Here is a 19,757-nt window from a genome sequence, read left to right on the forward strand (position 1 = left end):
TTATAGATTATGCCTAACCGAAAACAATCACAGCCACATCATCCAAACAGACCGGGTGAAACCGGGTTTAGCTGCTAGTATACGTATATATACATATATACATTTCTACATATATACATATACATACATATATATATATATATATATATATATATATATATATATATATATATATATATAAGAATTTAAGGAATGGAGAAAATGCATGTTATAATTGCATACTTTATTCCTACATGTTTCAAAGGATTACAACCTGTGTGATCCATAGGGATCTTTGATATTAAAATTGTAACCTTCTCATCAGGGAAAGCATGGGAATCATCTTAAACGTAAGACATTATGACCGATTATGAAAACAATAGATGGATAAGGTTATGACTTAATTCATTTGAAAAAAACCGTTAGAGAATTGGACGCTGCCGGATAGTGGGTTGGACAATACATACCTATAAATGTGTGAGAACGTACATGCATACATAAATACATATACACAAATACACACATACATGCATATTGATACACACAAATACAATTTTAATATCAAAGATCCTTATGGATCACACAGGTTGTAATCCTTTGAAACATATGTAGGAATAAAGTATGCAATTATAACATGCGTTTTCTCCATTCCTTAAATTCTTAAATATACTCAAATACCCAAAATTTCAAGGAGTTCCTGCCTTAAAAACAGGAACTAAACCACAGTTATTTTGTGTTCTTTGCTACATTGGTTTCTATTAACCCATTTATTCTATCAGAAGAATTTTTATTCATTAAGATAGAAGAAATACACATAATTATATATATATATATATATATATATATATATATAAATGGCAAATGAAAGACGGAAGATAGAATATACGAGAATTTATTATTATTATTATATATATTTATATTATATAAAATACACTTTATTGAAATAAGTTTCCCCAAAATTAAACATATACAAACATATATATATATTATATATGTGTATATATATATATATAGTTATGTGGAGAATGGAGAAACAAACACAAGAAGAAGCAGTTCGGTTGGGCTAGTTAGCCATTGTTTTAATTATGTGGAGATTATATAATGAGTCATTTACGCACGTTTCAATTTGCCAAATGGCTTGGCAGATCTCTTCAGAATGTTGAGGAGTATGTTAAGAGTTCATGGTGTGAGAGATGTAGGAGGAACAATTAGTGGATATATTAATGCATATGGTGGTATAATAATAGTGTTAGGTAAAGAAAGCCTTACGTTTTAGTCGAAATTGTGTTGGTTTTCCTGGAGGGGGATGTAGGATGGGTGCTATTTAAGTTCATAATTCCGATTTTAATCAGATGCATTTCCACGTGATGTTGTTAGAATTGAGGTAGGTGTCGTATATTCTTAGCACCCACAGTGTTAGTAAAGGGGAGCAACCCTAAATTTAGGTGAAAAGGGGGCTAACTCTGGTCTTTTTACTATTTAATTATAATCAATTATACTTAGAAAAAGAAAATTCTTTTTTACATATTTAATTATACTTAGGAAGTGGAATGTATTACATGTTTAATTATACTTAGAGAATGAGTATTTATTAGCGTGAAGACAAATTAGGCTACATTCATATCTCCTGTTTAAAAGGTCATTACTAGCCGTTAGGATTTTGAGGCGTTCAGTTAGACAGAGGTCACAGCATCTGTTAGTTGGGTTATAGGAATTAGGTACTTTTAGTATGTGCCACTTTAGTTTATATTCTATCTTATTGTCTTTTAGTTCCCAAATATACCTACTACCCCTGAAAAATTGAAGCAATCCTATCATTTACCTATATATATATATATATATATATATATATATATATATATATATATATATATATATATATATATATTATATATTATATATTTTTCTTGCCAGATTGGGTGTTCGTTCCTCTTTTTGCCATCTGTGAGTTTATTTTTGATCTATATAAATGAAGATATTTCCTCCGTATCGCTGCTTTTCTTTCTACAAAATGAGAAGTTACATTGCAGAACAGTTATTTTAACAAGATGTATTTATTTATCACCCAACAAGATACATCTGCACTGCCAAATGCTCCTGAACCAGTCATTGAGTGTCCCACCCATGAAGAATCGATGTTAGATGTGTCAAAACAATTGTCGTGATTAATAATAAAATTTTGTATATTCCATCTTCCGCTTTTCATTTGCCATATATATATATATATACATATATATACATATATGTGCAGGAGTGGCTGTGTGGTAAGTAGCTTGCTTACCAACCACATGGTTCCAGGTTCAGTCCCACTGCGTGGCACCTTGGGCAAGTGTCTTCTATCATAGCCTCAGGCCAACCAAAGCCTTGTGACGGAAACTGAAAGAAGCCCGTCGTATATATGTATATATATATATATATATATATATATATATATATATATATATATATATATATATATATGTATGTGTATGTATATGTTTGTGTGTCTGTGTTTGTCCCCCAACATTGCTTGACAACCGATGCTGGTGTGTTTACGTCCCCGTAACTTAGCGGTTCAGCAAAAAGAGACTGATAGAATAAGTACTAGGCTTACAAAGAATAAGTCCTGGGGTCGATTTGCTCGACTAAAGGCGATGCCCCAGCATGGCCACAGTCAAATGACTGAAACAAGTAAAAGAGTAAAAAGAGTTAAAGTATATATATATATATATATATATATATATATATATAATACACTTTATTGAAATAAAAAAGTTTCCCCAAAATTAAACATATTTATAGAAACTGACACACATAAACATATGCACACATATATACATACAATTCACCTACACACATACTCTCACAGACGCAAAAATATCTTACCCAAACATCCCCATAAACACTCCTAAACATTCACATACAAACATACATATTAACTCTTACACTAAAAATGCAATAACTTTCTTCAAATTCAGTGGCTGACCCAAGCAGTTTTGGATGAATGGATTTATCTTTTGATATCTTGTGTAGAAAGTATGTTTTTTTCTTTTTTTCTTTTTTTCCTTTTTTTTTTTTGAAAGACCTTGTAGGTTATTTTAAAAGACTTCAGAGAGACCACCTTTATGAAATATTGCTGTATAGAATGTGGCCTCTTGAATGCTGCCCCCCCCCCACTTCGGCGCAGGGCCTGATTGGGAGCAATCAGTTCAATCGGCTTAAGGTCGGCCCTGCCCACTGGTACCTACAACATACACACACTCACGCACACACACACACATCTACCCATTATACTCACAATTCACAACATGGCATCTACCACACTTATACATATATCCAATATATACCCCTGCTGTACCCACAACTTACCATGCAAAGTTATATCCATCACACAATTATCAACCCAACACAATGTCTACCCCAGAAATAAATACCCAGTTGCCCACTATACAATACATGTACCCAGACTGCACCCTGTGCTTATACAAAAGTATAAAGAATGATGGCTTATATATCTCGTCCAATACTGTGAAGACAATTTCTCATACAGGAACACTATCACAGGTTTTCAGTAATAACATGCTGATTAAATTGACTCCAGATTGGTATTTTATGTTTATCGATCAGGAATGATGAATAAAATAAACATATTAATAGAATAAAAAAATTTAGCGCTCAGAGGTTCTGGCGAGGTTCGAACTCGCGACATTCTGCGTGTAAAGCAGACGTGATAACCACTACACCACAGAACCTCACAAATAGTTGTGTCAATTTATTATATTAATAAAGCAACTTACCTTTTAAATTCCAGATTGCAAGTTTCAATGTTTAAATTCCATTTTCCTTGGCTGAGATGTTTCTGATTATTTTCACACGGAAGGAATGAAAAGAGAAAATATAACGTATTAGAAGAGAGCCTATACTTTTACCCGACAATAATTAATGATTACTGCATTCTTGGCTGTCATTGATAACCACAAATCTTAAATTTAAATAATATTAATTTATGTCCTATTAATGACAAATCAACAACAGACGTTAATGAAGAAACAACTCGATATATATTGTTAAGCTAAATAAATAAAGAAAAAATGAGAGAGAGAGGAGGAGAGGAAGAATGTGTGTGTGTGAGAGAGAAAGAGAAATTGTGTGTGTGTGTGTGTGAGAGAGAGAGAGAGAGAAAGAGAGAGAGAGAGAGAGAGGGGGGAGAGAGCAGGGGAGAGAGAGCTAGAAAAGATTTAGCAAAATCATCACATTGCCTTCAGATTCTCTAGATTTTAATCGCCCAGAATGTTGTTGGGATACGACGATATATCGGTAAAACAAACAAACGAGAGTGCCTTTAGTGTACTATTTGACGTGCTAGGAAAAGCAGCCAAATCTCTTTTAAATTACATCCTACCGTCTCAAAGAAAGATGAACATCCAAGATTATTTCTTCTATGAATCATTATGACAATTCTTTCGATAAATGCGTCTACTTTCACTTTCTTAATCTACAGCTCGAATCATTATCTTTGACGGTTGGCAGGTAACCTTTGCCTAGGTGATTGCACGCAAACGCATACGAATATAATTGTCTTTTTATTATTTTTATCATAAAATAAAAATAATTTAGAAAAAGACAAAATCTACCACCACCACCTCAAAAAAAAAAAAGCCGAAATATATTACAAGCGTAAAAAGTAAACAACACAAAAGAATCGGTTTGTTTTTGTTGTAAATTAGAAATACGAGTATCTTTGCTTTGACATTCCCTAGCTCAAGTTATTTTTTTATATCGTTCTATCTATCCATCTATCTATCTATCTCTCTATCTATCTATCTATCTATCTATCTATAAAAAAAATATAAAAAAAGGCAAAAGAGAGTCACTTACTGTTATAGTTTCTTCAATGAGAATATTGATCAAGGTTACCGTGGTCTTTTCCGTAGGCTTTTCCTTCCACGGCTAAACCTAAACTGTCCTCCCCTCTTTTTACACGAGAACATTACTGTGTGATACACGATCCCTATTGATCGGCCTTTCCTTTTTTTTTTCCGATCCCTTTTGATCGAACTCCCCCTTTTTCCCTTCCTACGATCCCTTTTGATTGACACCACCAATTTTTTTTTTCCTTCCTTCCCCCTCCCAAAAAGAAAAGCTCTACATTGTATTTGTCCCATCTTCGTTGAGCCCTGTGTGGCTAATAAAAGAAATGTATCTATCTATGTAGGTACGTACGTACGTATAAATGGATATATCTGTATGCATGCATAAACGCACGCACGCACGCACACACACACACACACACACACACACACACACACACATACATATCTTTGTTGGAAACTTCAGTGAAATATTTATAATGATTAAAAAATATATAAGCGACATACATGCATGCATGCATGCATACATACATACATACATGCATACATACATACACACATACATACATACATACATACATGCATGCATGCATGCATACATACATTCGTATGTATGTATGTCTGCTTCGTTGTTTCTTATTTCCCTAGGAGCTGGGGGTTCGCTATTTTCTCGTTTTTATTAATGTATTTTCTCAATTAAGAATGTTAATTTCGTTAACTGATATTTAAGGGGAATATCTGAACGTGACGCCAATCAGATCCACAATGCCTAATTATTTTGCTGTCCTATGTTCAAATTTCGCTGTGGGTCGATTTAAAACTTATAACCTTTTAATCAACAACCGCCGCAAATTGCTGGGTGGGTTCGTCTTAAAATCAGTTAACGAAACTAAAATTCTTAATTTAAAAAGAAATATGGATATAAATGAAAACAAAGTAATCACCTAACTTTTAAAAAACAAAACTTGCGAAATTCCAGTTCCGAGGAACTAACAAACAAAATTGTTATATGCACGCACGCCTACACACACACTCACACAAATTTTTGTTAAACTTTGTCCCTTTTGTCTTAACGCTATATATATATATACATATATATATATATATATATATATATATATATATATATATATATATATATATATATATATATATATATATATATATATATATATATATATATATACATATACATACATATATATATATATATATATATATATATATATATATATATATATATATATATATATATATATATATATATATATATATAGATATATATATAGATACATAGATAGATAGATAGATAGATAGATAGATAGATAGATAGATAGATAGATAGATAGATAGATAGATAGATAGATAGATAAGGTTGAGGAGGGTATTGGATTTAACCAAACCCAGGAGTATACAGGTAATACCGAGTAAGTGCTGTATACCGACTAGTTTGCCCCAGTCGTTGTATGAACAGGATTGGGTATTATAAGTCGTGTATTAGCGTGTGTATATGTAAATATATAAAAACAAAAAGATAAAGAGAGCAAAGGTAAGGTTGGAGAAGTATTTTATGGATAGAGTCTTACAGCTGTTTCTGGGAAGATCCAGTACTTCCCTTCATCGGAGACAGAAAAAATAAAGTAATCTATTATTATATCCAAAGGCGGATATTTTTAGTATGAAGTAGTAAAGAGTGTGATGTGCTGAAAAAAGAGAGAACAGTACTTCTAACACTAACGCTCGTACACTGGAACAAAACCACAATGGATCCCAACCCATTAATATTCTAGACAATAACAATACCAATAATAACACTGATAGGACAAATAGTCATAACAATAATTCCACTGATCTAGATTCCTAGACTGGCCCGCGTGCCGGTGGCACGTAAAAAGACCCACTACACTCTCGGAGTGGTTGGCGTTAGGAATGGCATCCAGCTGTAGAAACTCTACCAAATCAGATTGGAGCCTGGTTTCGCCTCCTGGTCCACCAGTCCTCAGTCAAATCGTCCAACCCATGCTAGCATGGAAAGCGGACGTTAAACGACGACGACGACGATGATGATGATGATGATGATGATGATATATATATATCATCAACACTTAATATCCATTTTCCATGCTGGTATGAGTTAAACAGCTTGAAAGGAATTGGCAAGGCCTAGGGCCACACCAGGTTCCATAGTTTGTTTTTCGCTTGGCTTCTATGGCTGGATGCCTTTCCTGACACCACTTTATAATGTACTGAGTGCTTTTTGTACGGTACCATCAGCAGAAATTTTTTCGTGGAACCTTGGTTTTAGAATATGTGTGTGTGTGTGTGTGTGTGTGTGTGTGTGTGTGTGTGTGTGTGTGTGTGTGTGTGTGTGTGTGTGTGTGTGTGTGTGTGTGTGTGTGTGTGTATGTGTGTGTGTGTGTGTGTGTGTGTGTGTGTGTGTGTGTGTGCGTGTGTGCACGTAGGTAGTGGGTTTTATGTCCCCGAAACTTAGCGGCTCAGCAAAAGACATCGATAGAACAAGTACCAGGCTTAACAAAAAATAAGTACTGGGGTCGATCATGCGACTAAAAATTCTTCAAAGCAGTACCCCAGCATGGCCGCTGTCTAATGACTGAAACAAGTAAAAGATAAGATATATATATATATGTGTGAGTCGTCTAAGAGTCAAAAAGCTAGGGAAATACACACACACACATATAAAGGGAAAAGGAGAAAATGGAGATTTTGAAGATAAGAGTTTATCAGCAACAAATTGATCATTATCCCTTACAGCTGTTTCAGTTATACACAGCGAAATTAATTAAATATTGAATTCATATTTCTGAGCATAATCTCTTCAGAGTGAAAAAAATATACCCTTAGATGTTATGTATGTTTGCTTGTAGATTCATCACAGCAGACATGAATCTACAAATAAACACACATAACATCTAAGGGTATACTCAGAAAAATGAAATTAATATTTAATTCATTTCACTGTGTATAACTGAAACAGCTGTAAAGGATAATGATCAATTTGTTGCTGGTAATAAACTCTTATTAATTCAAATCACCATTTTCTTTTTCCTTTGCATGAATATAAACTACAGTTTATATACAGACCTATAATTTTAAGAAAATCTATTCCCCCTAAAATATTAGGTATTGAACCAATATTTTTTGGATGAAACCATCCCTTCATGAGGCTAACATAAAACTGAATTATATATATATATATATATATATATATATATATATATATATATATATATATATATATATATATATATATATATATATATATATATATATATATATATATATATATATATGAAACAAGTAAAAGATAAAAGATATATATATCCGCGTTTGATAAAACATGTAAGTGTTAATACTTGTAGTTTTAATTAGCTTTAAACATAGCAAGGTCTTTAAATAATAGTTAATTACAAGTACTTTTATTAGTTTCTATTTAATAAATTAATGTTTATACTGGTAATTTAATATTATAGCTTGTAGTGATGATATATCAATGAATATGTAGTGTTTGTTATTAACTTTTGAATGATGAAATGATGTATTTCACTCATAATTATTATGATATTAGTTAAATTAATTTCAATCGTGTTTGTCTTGTTTTGTTTTGGAGAGATTTATATAAAGCTCTAACTTTTATTATTGTAGTAACTATGGAAGACTGGTGGGATTAGTATCTGTCATTACAATATCGAAATGTGATTGTTTCAGTTTTGATACTGAAATAGTGGAAAAGTTTCATTTTTAAAGTGAAAGTATTTGACATGAGTGTTTTTGTTTCACTTTTGACACGTAATACTTAAATAGAGGAGGAGATATTATGTTGCTGCGGGCTCGAACTATGCAAGAAGTTAAACATTTTTTTTTGAATAAAACACAACCGGGACCCTAAGTAAGGCATGTGTAAAATTTGAATGAAATTGGTTGTGTAGTTCTCGAGTTTTAGGGATTCACACAGACAACCATTCTCATTTATATATATATATATATATATATATATATATATATATATAAGAAGGAAAATGCACACAGTTTACATAGTTTTAATATATTTTGACATATTTTAAATGAAAGAGTATTGTGTTTGTCGACCGGTTTCACTTTTGCTAATTGTGACATTGAAATTATTGTAATTTCGTATTTTCTTAAAAAGATTTAAGTGTATGTTCTTGTATGGAAGTTTGTGAATGAATCAACAAGTTGAAAGATCTAAGGGGAGATAACTGGTGATTATTATTAATTGGGAACAGAGGAGGCAAATTTAAAGGTTCTTATAGAGAAATTGTTTCTTCGCACTGGTATATGGGGATAACTGCAATTTGGTTGGATATTACCTGTACATCTCTCTATATGCTCACTCAAACGTATCTGTCTATACTTTGAGAAATGGATCTGTTACTTATGTAGTGTGGTTCTCCGTCTAAGTACCATACTTGTCTGTCCTATATAGTTATGTCCACAACCTGAACAAGTTATAGCATAAATTAGATTATTTTTCCAGTTCTCTCTTAAACAACTGTGAAATAGATATCCATATTTTTGCAGTGACACTCCATATATGGTGAATTCAAAATATCCCATTATTAAGTTCACAAGAACAGGGGCTGTATTCGTTCCCATCACGATTCCACATTTTTGTCGGTAGTAGGTGTCATCAAAGAGGAAATAATTGTTCTGAAGTATAGATTTTAAAGTTTCGATAATAAAACTCTGGTTTATGCGTTCCGGAAGTTCTATGGGATACTTTTCCAGCCAGAATTTTATTGCTTCTATTCGATGGTCATGTGGGATATTAGTGTAATGATTAATAACATCGAAGGAAATCAATAATGTCTCTTCATTAGTTGTTTTTGGTAGGTGCTCAAGCATATCTAGATCGTCTCTAACGAAACTTTTGATGTATTTCAGCAATGCTTTCAATAGGATGTCTAGAAAATTGCTTAGGCCGTGGGTCCTAGGATATTTATGTATTTGCCTGGTGATTGTTTGTAGCCTTCATTAATTATCTTGCTTTTGTGTATTTTAGGTAGGCCGTAAAAAAATACTAGGTTTACATTTTAAGTTTGTAATATAATCTATTTCTTTTTCTGTCAGGCCTTTTCCATGTGGATGAATTAAGGATGCAAGATTTTTCATTGCTTTTTGTTGTTTTTAGTGATCATTTCAAAAATGCTACAGGACTTTTTTTTGCAACCTTGTGTGTGTGTGTGTGTGTGTGTGTGTGTGTGTGTGTTTGTGTGTGTGTGTATGTGTGTGTGTGTGTGTGTGTGCACACAAGAAAAAGTCCAAGGGAAGTTCATAGTCAAATTAAATAAGTAGAAATATACTAATTCCAGTTGTTGCGGTTCTTGCTTTCGTTGTTGTCATTGTCATCGTCATTGTTCTTGTTGTCGTTGTTTCAATATGTGCACCAAATACCTTTCAACCTTGAGTGTCACTACAATGTTCTCTTTGATCAAACTTATCAAACTTTGATCAAAGGCGCTCCGGCCACAATTGTCTCGTCAGTTTTATTTTCTAGACAATTTTATCCAATAATTCAGACCACCTCATGACGAAATAGAAAGGCCCCTGCCCCGGAGGATAAGGATGATTATAGAGCAAAGATATAACGTTTCGGACAAAGTACTTCGTCGAATTCTTGAGGGACGTCAAAGAGAAACTGGGAAGAGTGATAAGGAGATAAAAAAGTAGAAGAGAGCTACAACATTTATTGCAAGTATACAAATAAGACATTTGTTTTATTCAGTTTCTTTTGGAAATTCGTATTCATTTCATTTTCTTTAATCGTCCAGATATTCGACAAAAGTTAAATTGTAATTATTATATGTATGCCATATTAGCCATGCTGGCAAAGTACATTTCTAGAGTTACCCGTCATATGATGGGTAACACTCTAGTTCATACATAATTCATGAAGTAAATATTTTATCTTTATATTAATATGACTCTGTGCATTTATTTATCTATCTGTCTGCCTACCTGTCTCTCGCACTCCCCCCCCCCTCTCTCTCTCTCTCTCTCTCTCTCTCTCTCTCTCTCTCTCTCTCTCTCTCTCTCTCTCTCTCTCTCTCTTTCTTTCTTTGTCTGTCTATTTATTTATCTATCCTGATCTGCTGACCGATAGAGGCAAACACAGATAGTTGTTTTTTAACCTCTATGCCAAACTCAGCTGAGCAGACGTTAAGAAAGCTATTCAAGCCTCTACAACACTGTCAATCTCATAGCCAGTCAATATCCAGAACGACATTATTCAATGTGCCCGTCCCTTTTCAAGATGGTTGGGTATAATTTGAGGGAGGTTTCACTGTTATTTCTAGCAGTTCGAGAGAACACCCTAGAGTCCCCACCACGACATATATTTATACACACGCACGTATATACATATACGAATGCATACATACATTCATCCATCCATCCATACATACATACATACATACATACATACATACATGCATGCATGTATACATGCATGTTCAGTCATACACCCACAATAATACGTACACATACACATCATGAAAGCATTTGGGCGGCTTTTCTCACGTGACATTTTTTTAATTCAAATTCTTCACGCGATGATGATGATGATGATGATGTGCATGAGACAGATACACCCCCTTCTCTCCCCTCTGCACACATAGATCTTCGTTAATTTTCGACAAACTCATAAATTATTGAGTGAAGAATTTAATTTTAACCCTTTAGGATTCAGATTACTCTGTCAAATATTTTAGTGCTTATTTATTCTCGTTCTTTTGAATTAATCATGCATTATCTCATAACTTCGAGATTTCAATGATGTGATACTTTATTTTTAGATAGGTGTGAGAGGTTGCATTTGGTCAATTGGAACGTAGAACAGATAGAATATTTGGGCCTGATATGGCTTGTTTAAATACTTAAAAGGGTCAAGAAAAGTGATGGTGATGACGATGATGCAATAAAATCTTTTTCTACATACCAAATCCATGAGGCAAGAGGAGGTTCCACGAAAAATTTTATCTCTGAAAATAAATGACAATGTGTTTAAGCCGTTGTCATGGCGACCGTCTATCAAACAGATTGTTCCGGTTCACGGCATTGTTGATCAACTCACGTGTACTTAACACATATGTAATTGACATGTTAATTAATAAACACAGCAGAAACGATGTTAACATGTTCAGTGCTTTACTGTTAATAATAATTTGTTCGGTGTTATAAAATAAATAAAGTCCCAGACAACTGCTGAGATCGATAGAATCTATTGCTCTTTGTTGTGCCTATTGTAAGTAATTGATCATTTTTGTGGGCGTATGTGTGTAAGTCTTCACGCGCGCACGCACACACACATAGATAGATAGATAGATAGATTGAGTGATTGTTAGATGTGTATGTATGTTTGTATTCATGCATGTATGTATACAACCTGTTAATGGCTAGCAAGCCGATATTTTGAAGTCACTAAAAATATTAATAAATATGTACTCTACTAAAAAATATTGAGTTATCCTTCAGTTTATTGCAATTTTTTTAAATATATAATTTCACATGAAAGCAAACATTAATACGTACGTACAAGAATACACACATGTGAGTCTCTATAAGTGAGCATGTGTGCATATACCTATATGCATGCGCGCGCGTGCGTGTGTGTTGTCTGTATATGTGTATTTTTGTACCTAAATGAAATTTTTGTTTTTCTTGAGGCATGGCGGTGTGGTTAAGAAACTCGCTTTGCAAACACGTGGTTTCGGATTCAGTCCCACTGTACGTCACTGTGGGGAAGGGTCTTTTACTATTAGCCCGGCCTATTAATACCCCGTGAGTGAACTTGGTAGACGGAAAGTGTGTAGAAGCCCTTCATAGATATATGTGTATGTCTGTATTTGTGTTTATCCTCCCCACCGCTTCTTGACAATCAGTGTTGATTTGTAACTTAGCATTTCGGTAAAAGAGACGGATAAAATAATCATCATCATCATCATCATCATCATCATCATCATCACCATCATCATCATCATCATCATCATCATCATCATCGTTTAACGTCCGCTTTCCATGCTGGCATGGGCTTGACAGTTTGATTGAGGACTGGTGAGTCAGGCTGCACCAGGCTCAATCTGATCTGGCAAATTTTCTACAGCTGGATGCCCTTCCTAACGCCAACCACTCTGAGAGTGTAGTGGGTGCTTTTACGTGACACCGGCACAGGGGCCAGTCAGGCAGTTCTGGCAACGACCATGCTCAAAAGGTGTTTTTTATGTGCTACCTGCACGGGAACCATTCCAGCGGCACTGGCAACAACCACGCACAAATGTTGCTTTTCACATGCCACCGCACATGTGCCGGTACAGTGATGCTGGTAATGATCATGCTTGAATGGTGCTTTTCATGTGCCACCGGCACGGGAGCCAAAACATGGCCCTGGCAACAATCACGCTCGGATGTGCTTTTAACATTCCACTGGCATGAGTGCCAATCAGGCGGTACTGTCATTGGCCATGTCAGCGATTTTGATTTGTTTTCACTTGCCTCAATAAGTCTTCGCAAGCAATGTTCATTGTCCAATGAATGAGGGGTACTCATAAGTAAGCCAGTTACACCCCACATTCGGATGTGCTTTTAACGTTCCACCGGCACGAATGTCAATCAGACGATACTGTCATCGGCCACATCAGCAATTTTGATTTTGATTTCACTTGCCTCAATAGGTCTTCGCAAGCAAAGCTTATTGTCCAATAAATGAGGGGTATTCATAAGTGGGCTGGTTACACCCACTGGCATAAGCCATGGGCCATGGTCTCACTTGGCTTGTCGGGTCTTCTCAAACACAACATATCTCTAAAAGTCTCAGTCACTAGTAAGTGACTCAGTAAGGCCCAACGTTCGAAGGTTGTGCTTCACCACCTCATCCCAGGTCTTCATGGGTCTACCTCTTCCACAGGTTCCCTCAACTGCTAGGGTGTTACACTTTTTCACACAGCTGTCCTCATTCATTCGCAACACATGACCATACCAGCGCAGTTGTCTCTCTTGCACACCACATCTGATGCTTCTTAAATCCAACTAAGTACTTACAAAATGAGTACTGGGCTGATTTGTACAACTAAACCCTTCAACGCAGTGCCCCAACATGGCTACAGCCCAATAACTGAAACAAGTAAGAGATTAAAAATGAAAGATAAGTTGTTTACATATATTTTTCTTGTAAACCTAAAATGTTAACTATTTTAGCCAACTTTTATTGCGACCAGATTCAGCTGTTTTTCCCCAAATCCTTAGCATGACTGGAATGGTGGGGGTGAGCCTGATTAAGAAGTTCACTTTGCAACTACATAGTTTCAGTTTCGATCTTACATTGCTTCATCTTGTGTAAACATCTACTACAATCAAGGGTGGCCAGTACTTTGTAAGAGAAATTTATTAAATGGAAAATGTTCAAAAGACCATTGTATCTGAACCTCACCCACTATATGCCAGGATAGAACTTATGGGAGAGGAAGGAGAGCCCATTGCACCATGGTACATCAATGGTATTTATAAAGTCAAAGTTCTTTACAATTTCAGCTGCAGTGGAGACCTCTGGTATTCTTGGCTTCTGGACCATATCCCGGCTCACTGCTATCGGGGCAGAGATGGCAATCCAGAAATGTGAGCCCTGTGAATCAGAGCGGCTGTTCCAGTGCATCTCCCTTACCAATCCTCTGGGGCAATGCCTTTTCCATTTCGTCTGTTGGGACCATAAGGCAGTCTGAATTACAGGAAATTGAGAGAATTTAAGAATATTGTAGCTTACTACACCAAAAGACTAAACTGGTCAACATATGAAAAGCTGAGCTTATTAAAACTTTTAATAGCATAAAAGACACACAGGCTTCTTAAACACACCCCAGTTTCAGCAGAGCATATTTAGGAAAAACATCTTAATGCATTAAAGCATGTAATATAGGCCCAATTTTGCATATTGGACCTGGGAGGGATTTTTTGAGACATTTTTTTTGGTAAACTAGTACATCTTATATGTCATCAAATTCAGTAATTCCTATTGTAGCACACATACTCATTATTTGGAGTAATAACAACATAAATTTAAGAAATATATTTTAAAAAGAAAAATGGGGTTGCTTTGCTTAATCATGTCAGGTTGCTCTTGAGTGCTACTGGTAACATGTAACCCAGTACAACCTGTTGCATGGTCGGATTGTTGGTGACTAAACTGGCAACCCCATCAAACTTGCTTGGTGAGGAGGGTGATTGTTGGACACCTTGCGGGGTGAAAAATAAGACCTATCAAAGGGCAGAAGAACTACTGTGTAGTCAACGGCCAATTCAACAAGTACCTTGTCGTGGTGAAGTGCCTGTATGCTCCATTGTCCCGGGGAGCTATGCTGGAGGGAGGGAAGTCTTCAGGCAGATTTTACTAAGCCAGACAGGTTGAAGGGTAGGAGACAGACAAAACCTTAATGGCAATAAATCGAAGCGTCAGCAGCAGGGCGTGGATTTAGTTATCAGCAGGACCTAACAGATCAGATTCCTGACTTCGAACTAGCAGGATGTCATGCAGAGGATCTTGGATACAAAACAATGGGTGAGACCCTAATATTCCTAGTTAGATGGAAACTGTGGGACCACATGGAGCAGTGCCCTGTGACTCCTATAGTATGCACAAATGAAACCCCTAAAAGAGACATCCTATGGGACAACCTAGGTGAGATGAGACGAGATACTTAATCATACAGAGCTCTTAATCAGAGTCTGAGACGTATGCAGTTCAATTCTTCGTAGCAGCCTGTAAGCCACCTTTTATAGGCAGAGGCATGGTTATATGGTAAGAAGCTTGCTTCCCAACCTCATGGTTCTGGGTTCAGTCTCATTGCATATCTTCTTGTGAGTGAATTTGGTAGACAGAAACTGAAAGAAGCCTACTGTATATATATGTGTGTGTGTGTTCTAGTTGTGTTAGTGTTTACCCCCACCACTGCTTGACAGCTAGTGTTAGATTTTTATGTCCCCATAACTTAGCGGTTTGAAAGAAAAGAGACCGATAGGATAAGCGCCTGGCTTAAAAAAATAAAAAGTACTGGGATCAATTCATTCGACTAAAAGTTCTTCAAGACAGTCTAATAACCGGAACAGATGAAAAAAATGATATATTTTGGGTGATTTGCGACTATTTTTGGTTTATTTTTCTATGAATAATTTTGAGCTACATTTCAAAATTGTATTTAGTTTTCCTCAATGATGTAAACATGTCAAGAACATTAAAAGTTTTCATTTCTAGTTTCCCTCTTGTTTAATGTTAAGTAAAGCAAGCCTAATTTAAGTTCTCAAACATAATTAGAACAATGCATTTTGCTTTCTCACATCTGTCATGCCAGTAGAAAGTGCAATACCTCACTTTTTCCAAATAGCTACTCTAAAATTTGGGGAAACACTTGGTATACACAAATGAAACAGCATTAAATTAAAATCACCATCTGTGTATCATATTAAATGCATAAACACAGACTTTATGTTTTTATAAGCGAGTCCCAAACAAAGTAAGAAGCTACTTAGTATAAGGGGCTATGAAGAAGGAGAATTAAGATGAAGGGAATAGATTTACTTTAGACTTGAAAGAGCTCAAGTCATAAGAAGGAGGAAAACAATGAGATAGAAAGGAGTACCAAAGTCTGGCTGTTCAAGGGAAAAAGCTACTGTAAAAAGACTTCCTTATTCGTAGAAACACAACATTTGGATGAAGACAATGTGAGTTTTGAGTCAGGCAAAACAACACAAAGTATTCTAAAACTAAGAGAGAAAGTTCATCAGAACATTTCCTGTGCAATAATAATAGAAAAACTAAAACTGGTGATGTCATGTCAATTGTTTTTAACCCAACAAGTCTTTGAAAAGATTTTATCTCAGATAATTCCACATTTTGCCCTCTAACAGTGTGCATACATTTAGTATGATACATTGATATCAATTAGAAAAATTTTTGTCTCCATAGGGAATGGTAAACTTGAGTTCCTCAGTCTCAAAAATTTGAACGTTTTGGGTAACTTTCCAGAAGCATCTGACAATCCAAAACTTTTTTTCACAAAGTTCAAAACTGTCTTTATCAAGGCTGTAAAACTGTCTAAGGTTGATGGGATAATCATTCACTTACTACAAGTTACTTAGAGTGAACCAATGAATTCGTTGTTACTCCAAGAAATTTATAATTATTTCTTAAATAGACTAAATTCTATTACAAAAGAAGACCAGATTTGGCTTTAGTACATTCCCAATCAACTAATGTTATCCTTAAACTTGTGACAATTGAGAAAATTGTTTGCAAAGAATAACAAACCTTTCTGCATTTGCTGTATATTCAGAGCCTATAAGGGGTGAGTGGAGGTTAGCTAGGGCATTAATTTGGAAGCTCAAAGGAAGGATCTGTCAAGTATATTTGGGCACACTGCTTGTAAACAAAACAAAACAACAACAAACAAACAAGCAAAAATGCTCACAACACCTTTGAGCATAGAGAGAATACCCATTCTGGGTTTGGATTGAAGTAAAAGGAGTCTTGTTTGCTTTGTAACATTTTTCTTGGTAACCCTTTGCATATATTGTTAGTTTCATGTTAAAAAATCCTTAATCTATTTGAAATCAAACTGCTAAGACTGCCTCTGCTTGCATGAACCAAATTTCTGTTTGAAAGTGATCTAATTTAACAGGTACCATCAAAATTTTGTTAGCTTATGTTTCAACATTATTTTCAAAATTATGTGAAACAAAGCCAACAGAAATATGGTAGCATAAGGTAGTTGTGTTAATCTCAAACACTAACACAATGTTTGAGACAACTTTTCTCTCAGATATTTGTTATGAAGGATGTTGCTTTTATTAGAATCAAATCCTTGTCCACAAAAAAAAAAAAAAAAATCAAATTTTGAATCCCATATAGATAAATCATTCTTTCAGTATGTTATGGAAACTATCAATAGTTACTTAGTTTTTCTGTTGCAGCTAATCCTACATCATTAGCTTTTTTTCCCCACCAGAGATTTTTTCAACCAAATCACCTTTCTAGTAGAATATTCCATTCTTCACACAAAGTTTCACTTGATCTTCAAATGATTCAAGCCAATGATTCTTGACTGCTTAAAACATTATCACAAAGAGATTTTAAATAACAAGCAGTGCATCATGAAAATCAATTAAAGAATTTTATTACAAAACCATGAAAACAAAAGTTAAAATTTGGTCTTGCATCACTCTTTCTATCAGCTGTTGGATTTTGATCATCAGCTGCATTTTCCCAAAGTTTCAGTATGCTATCATATGTATTAATTAATTGATATCATTTTGGAAACTCAGCTGAATTTCAGATTTGTATCTGATAACCATTGATATGTCATCCTTCTGGTTTTGTCAAAGGAGATTTGCACACATATAGAATAAATAAAATGACTGAACTGCACTGAAAGAATTTTCCATTAATATATCAAGGTTAGCACCATGCCTCCAAACCAAATTGAAGGATTATTGCAGTTTCAGTCTACTAAGTCATTCTTCTGTTTTCTAAGATTTATTTTGATTCTTTTTCACTGGGAGAAATATCAGTGTTTTTATTTCTTTATTTGTTATTGCATTTCAAGAAAATAATAAACAACAAAAGCAAAATGTTGTTTTCATCTTTAGAGAATTAACAAACCATGAAGCACCAAACTTCTCTACATCCATTTCCAACATACTTTTGAACCATCTTTCTTTTCACTCATTGGTTTTGTATAGGAAGAAATGATTCTTTATCATTTTGGAAATACTTTGTACAAATGTAACTCTTTGTTTGTACAGCAACAGATAATATTGTTTTGATATTGAACTTCATCATCATTTAATATCTGTTTTCCATGCTGGCATGGGTTAGACAGTTCTAGCTTGTTTTGATTTGGTCTCTACAGCTGGATGCCCTTCCTTAACACAAGCCATTCTATAGAGTGAAGTGAGTGTCTTTTGTATGTCACTGACACAGGTACCTTTTATGTGTCATTGACACAAGTGCTTTTTACATGTCACCAACAATGGCCACTACTGCAATTTCACTTAGCTTGACATGTCTTTTCAAGCACAGCAAATCACCAGAAGTTACCATAATATTAAATTGTATTTGGTAAACCTGTGCAGTATTTCCCTGGTTTGTGATATTCGAACTTTTAGCATATTCTGCTTCTTGAAAAAGTATCTAATTCTTCTTCTAATACGACCATAGCTTAGTTTCAATTCATTTCTGTTGTAATTGATGTTGTACCTGTTTTGTATTAGTTTATTATTTATACAACCACCTCCATCACTATACACTGCACTCAGGTGATAGGGCATGTCAAGCATGTTACTTGGTGACCACATTAGTGCCATGAAAACGACACCCAATATACTCTGTAAAGTGGTGGTGAAAGAAAGGGAATCTAGCTGTAGAAACCATGTCAAAACAAACATTACATTGGAGCTTGATGCTGTCAGAATTTCTTGAATAGTCCAACCCATGCCAGCATGGAAGAGAAAGAGATGAAATAATGATGATGATGAAGTATTTCCACTGCATATATTTTAACCTCTAAAATAAACAGGCACATTTCAATTTTATTTTATAATTCAACATATGCCTGCTGTTTGTGTTATGAAGAGAGAATCAGATAACATGAGAGAGACAGACAGACAGACAGACACACACAAAGGGAGTGTTAAAGTGTGTGCATAAAATAGAATGAGAGTTAAAATGCGTAAAAATTAGAAAAATAAGACCTGATACTGCACAACATAGATACTGAAATTGTGAAACAAAGTTTTGTTTATATTTTTAAACAGAAATTATTCTATATAATATAAGTGCATATTTTACGTTGTTTAGAGATATAAATATAAGTTTGCATTTCAATTTTAGATCAACCAACAATAAAC

General features: G+C 34.7%; 1 protein-coding gene and 1 non-coding gene across 4 annotated transcripts in view; both read right to left on the reverse strand.

Moving 5' to 3' along the window:
- Positions 1-11,944, reverse strand: part of LOC106874264 (protein phosphatase 1 regulatory subunit 36) — a 51,117-nt gene extending 39,173 nt beyond the window's left edge. For 2 of the 3 annotated variants that reach the window (XM_014921925.3, XM_014921924.3), the window contains exons 1-2: positions 11,806-11,944; positions 3,756-3,817 (exon numbers count right to left, since the gene is read on the reverse strand). In XM_014921925.3, coding sequence (XP_014777411.1) covers positions 3,756-3,817; positions 11,806-11,814 — 71 coding nt within the window. In that variant the 5' untranslated portion in view covers positions 11,815-11,944. Of the gene's footprint in view, positions 1-3,755; positions 3,818-4,836; positions 5,170-11,805 lie in introns of those variants that run through there. The other variant, XM_052971661.2, reaches the window with a different exon arrangement.
- Trnav-uac (transfer RNA valine (anticodon UAC)) lies at positions 3,638-3,710 on the reverse strand. The gene has a single exon. It is a non-coding gene; the product is annotated as a tRNA-Val (tRNA).
- Positions 11,945-19,757: the final 7,813 nt, after the last annotated feature.

The sequence above is a fragment of the Octopus bimaculoides genome, chromosome 11 (genome assembly GCF_046866305.1).
Source record: "Octopus bimaculoides isolate indiv1 chromosome 11, ASM4686630v1, whole genome shotgun sequence".
NCBI lineage: Eukaryota > Metazoa > Mollusca > Cephalopoda > Octopoda > Octopodidae > Octopus > Octopus bimaculoides.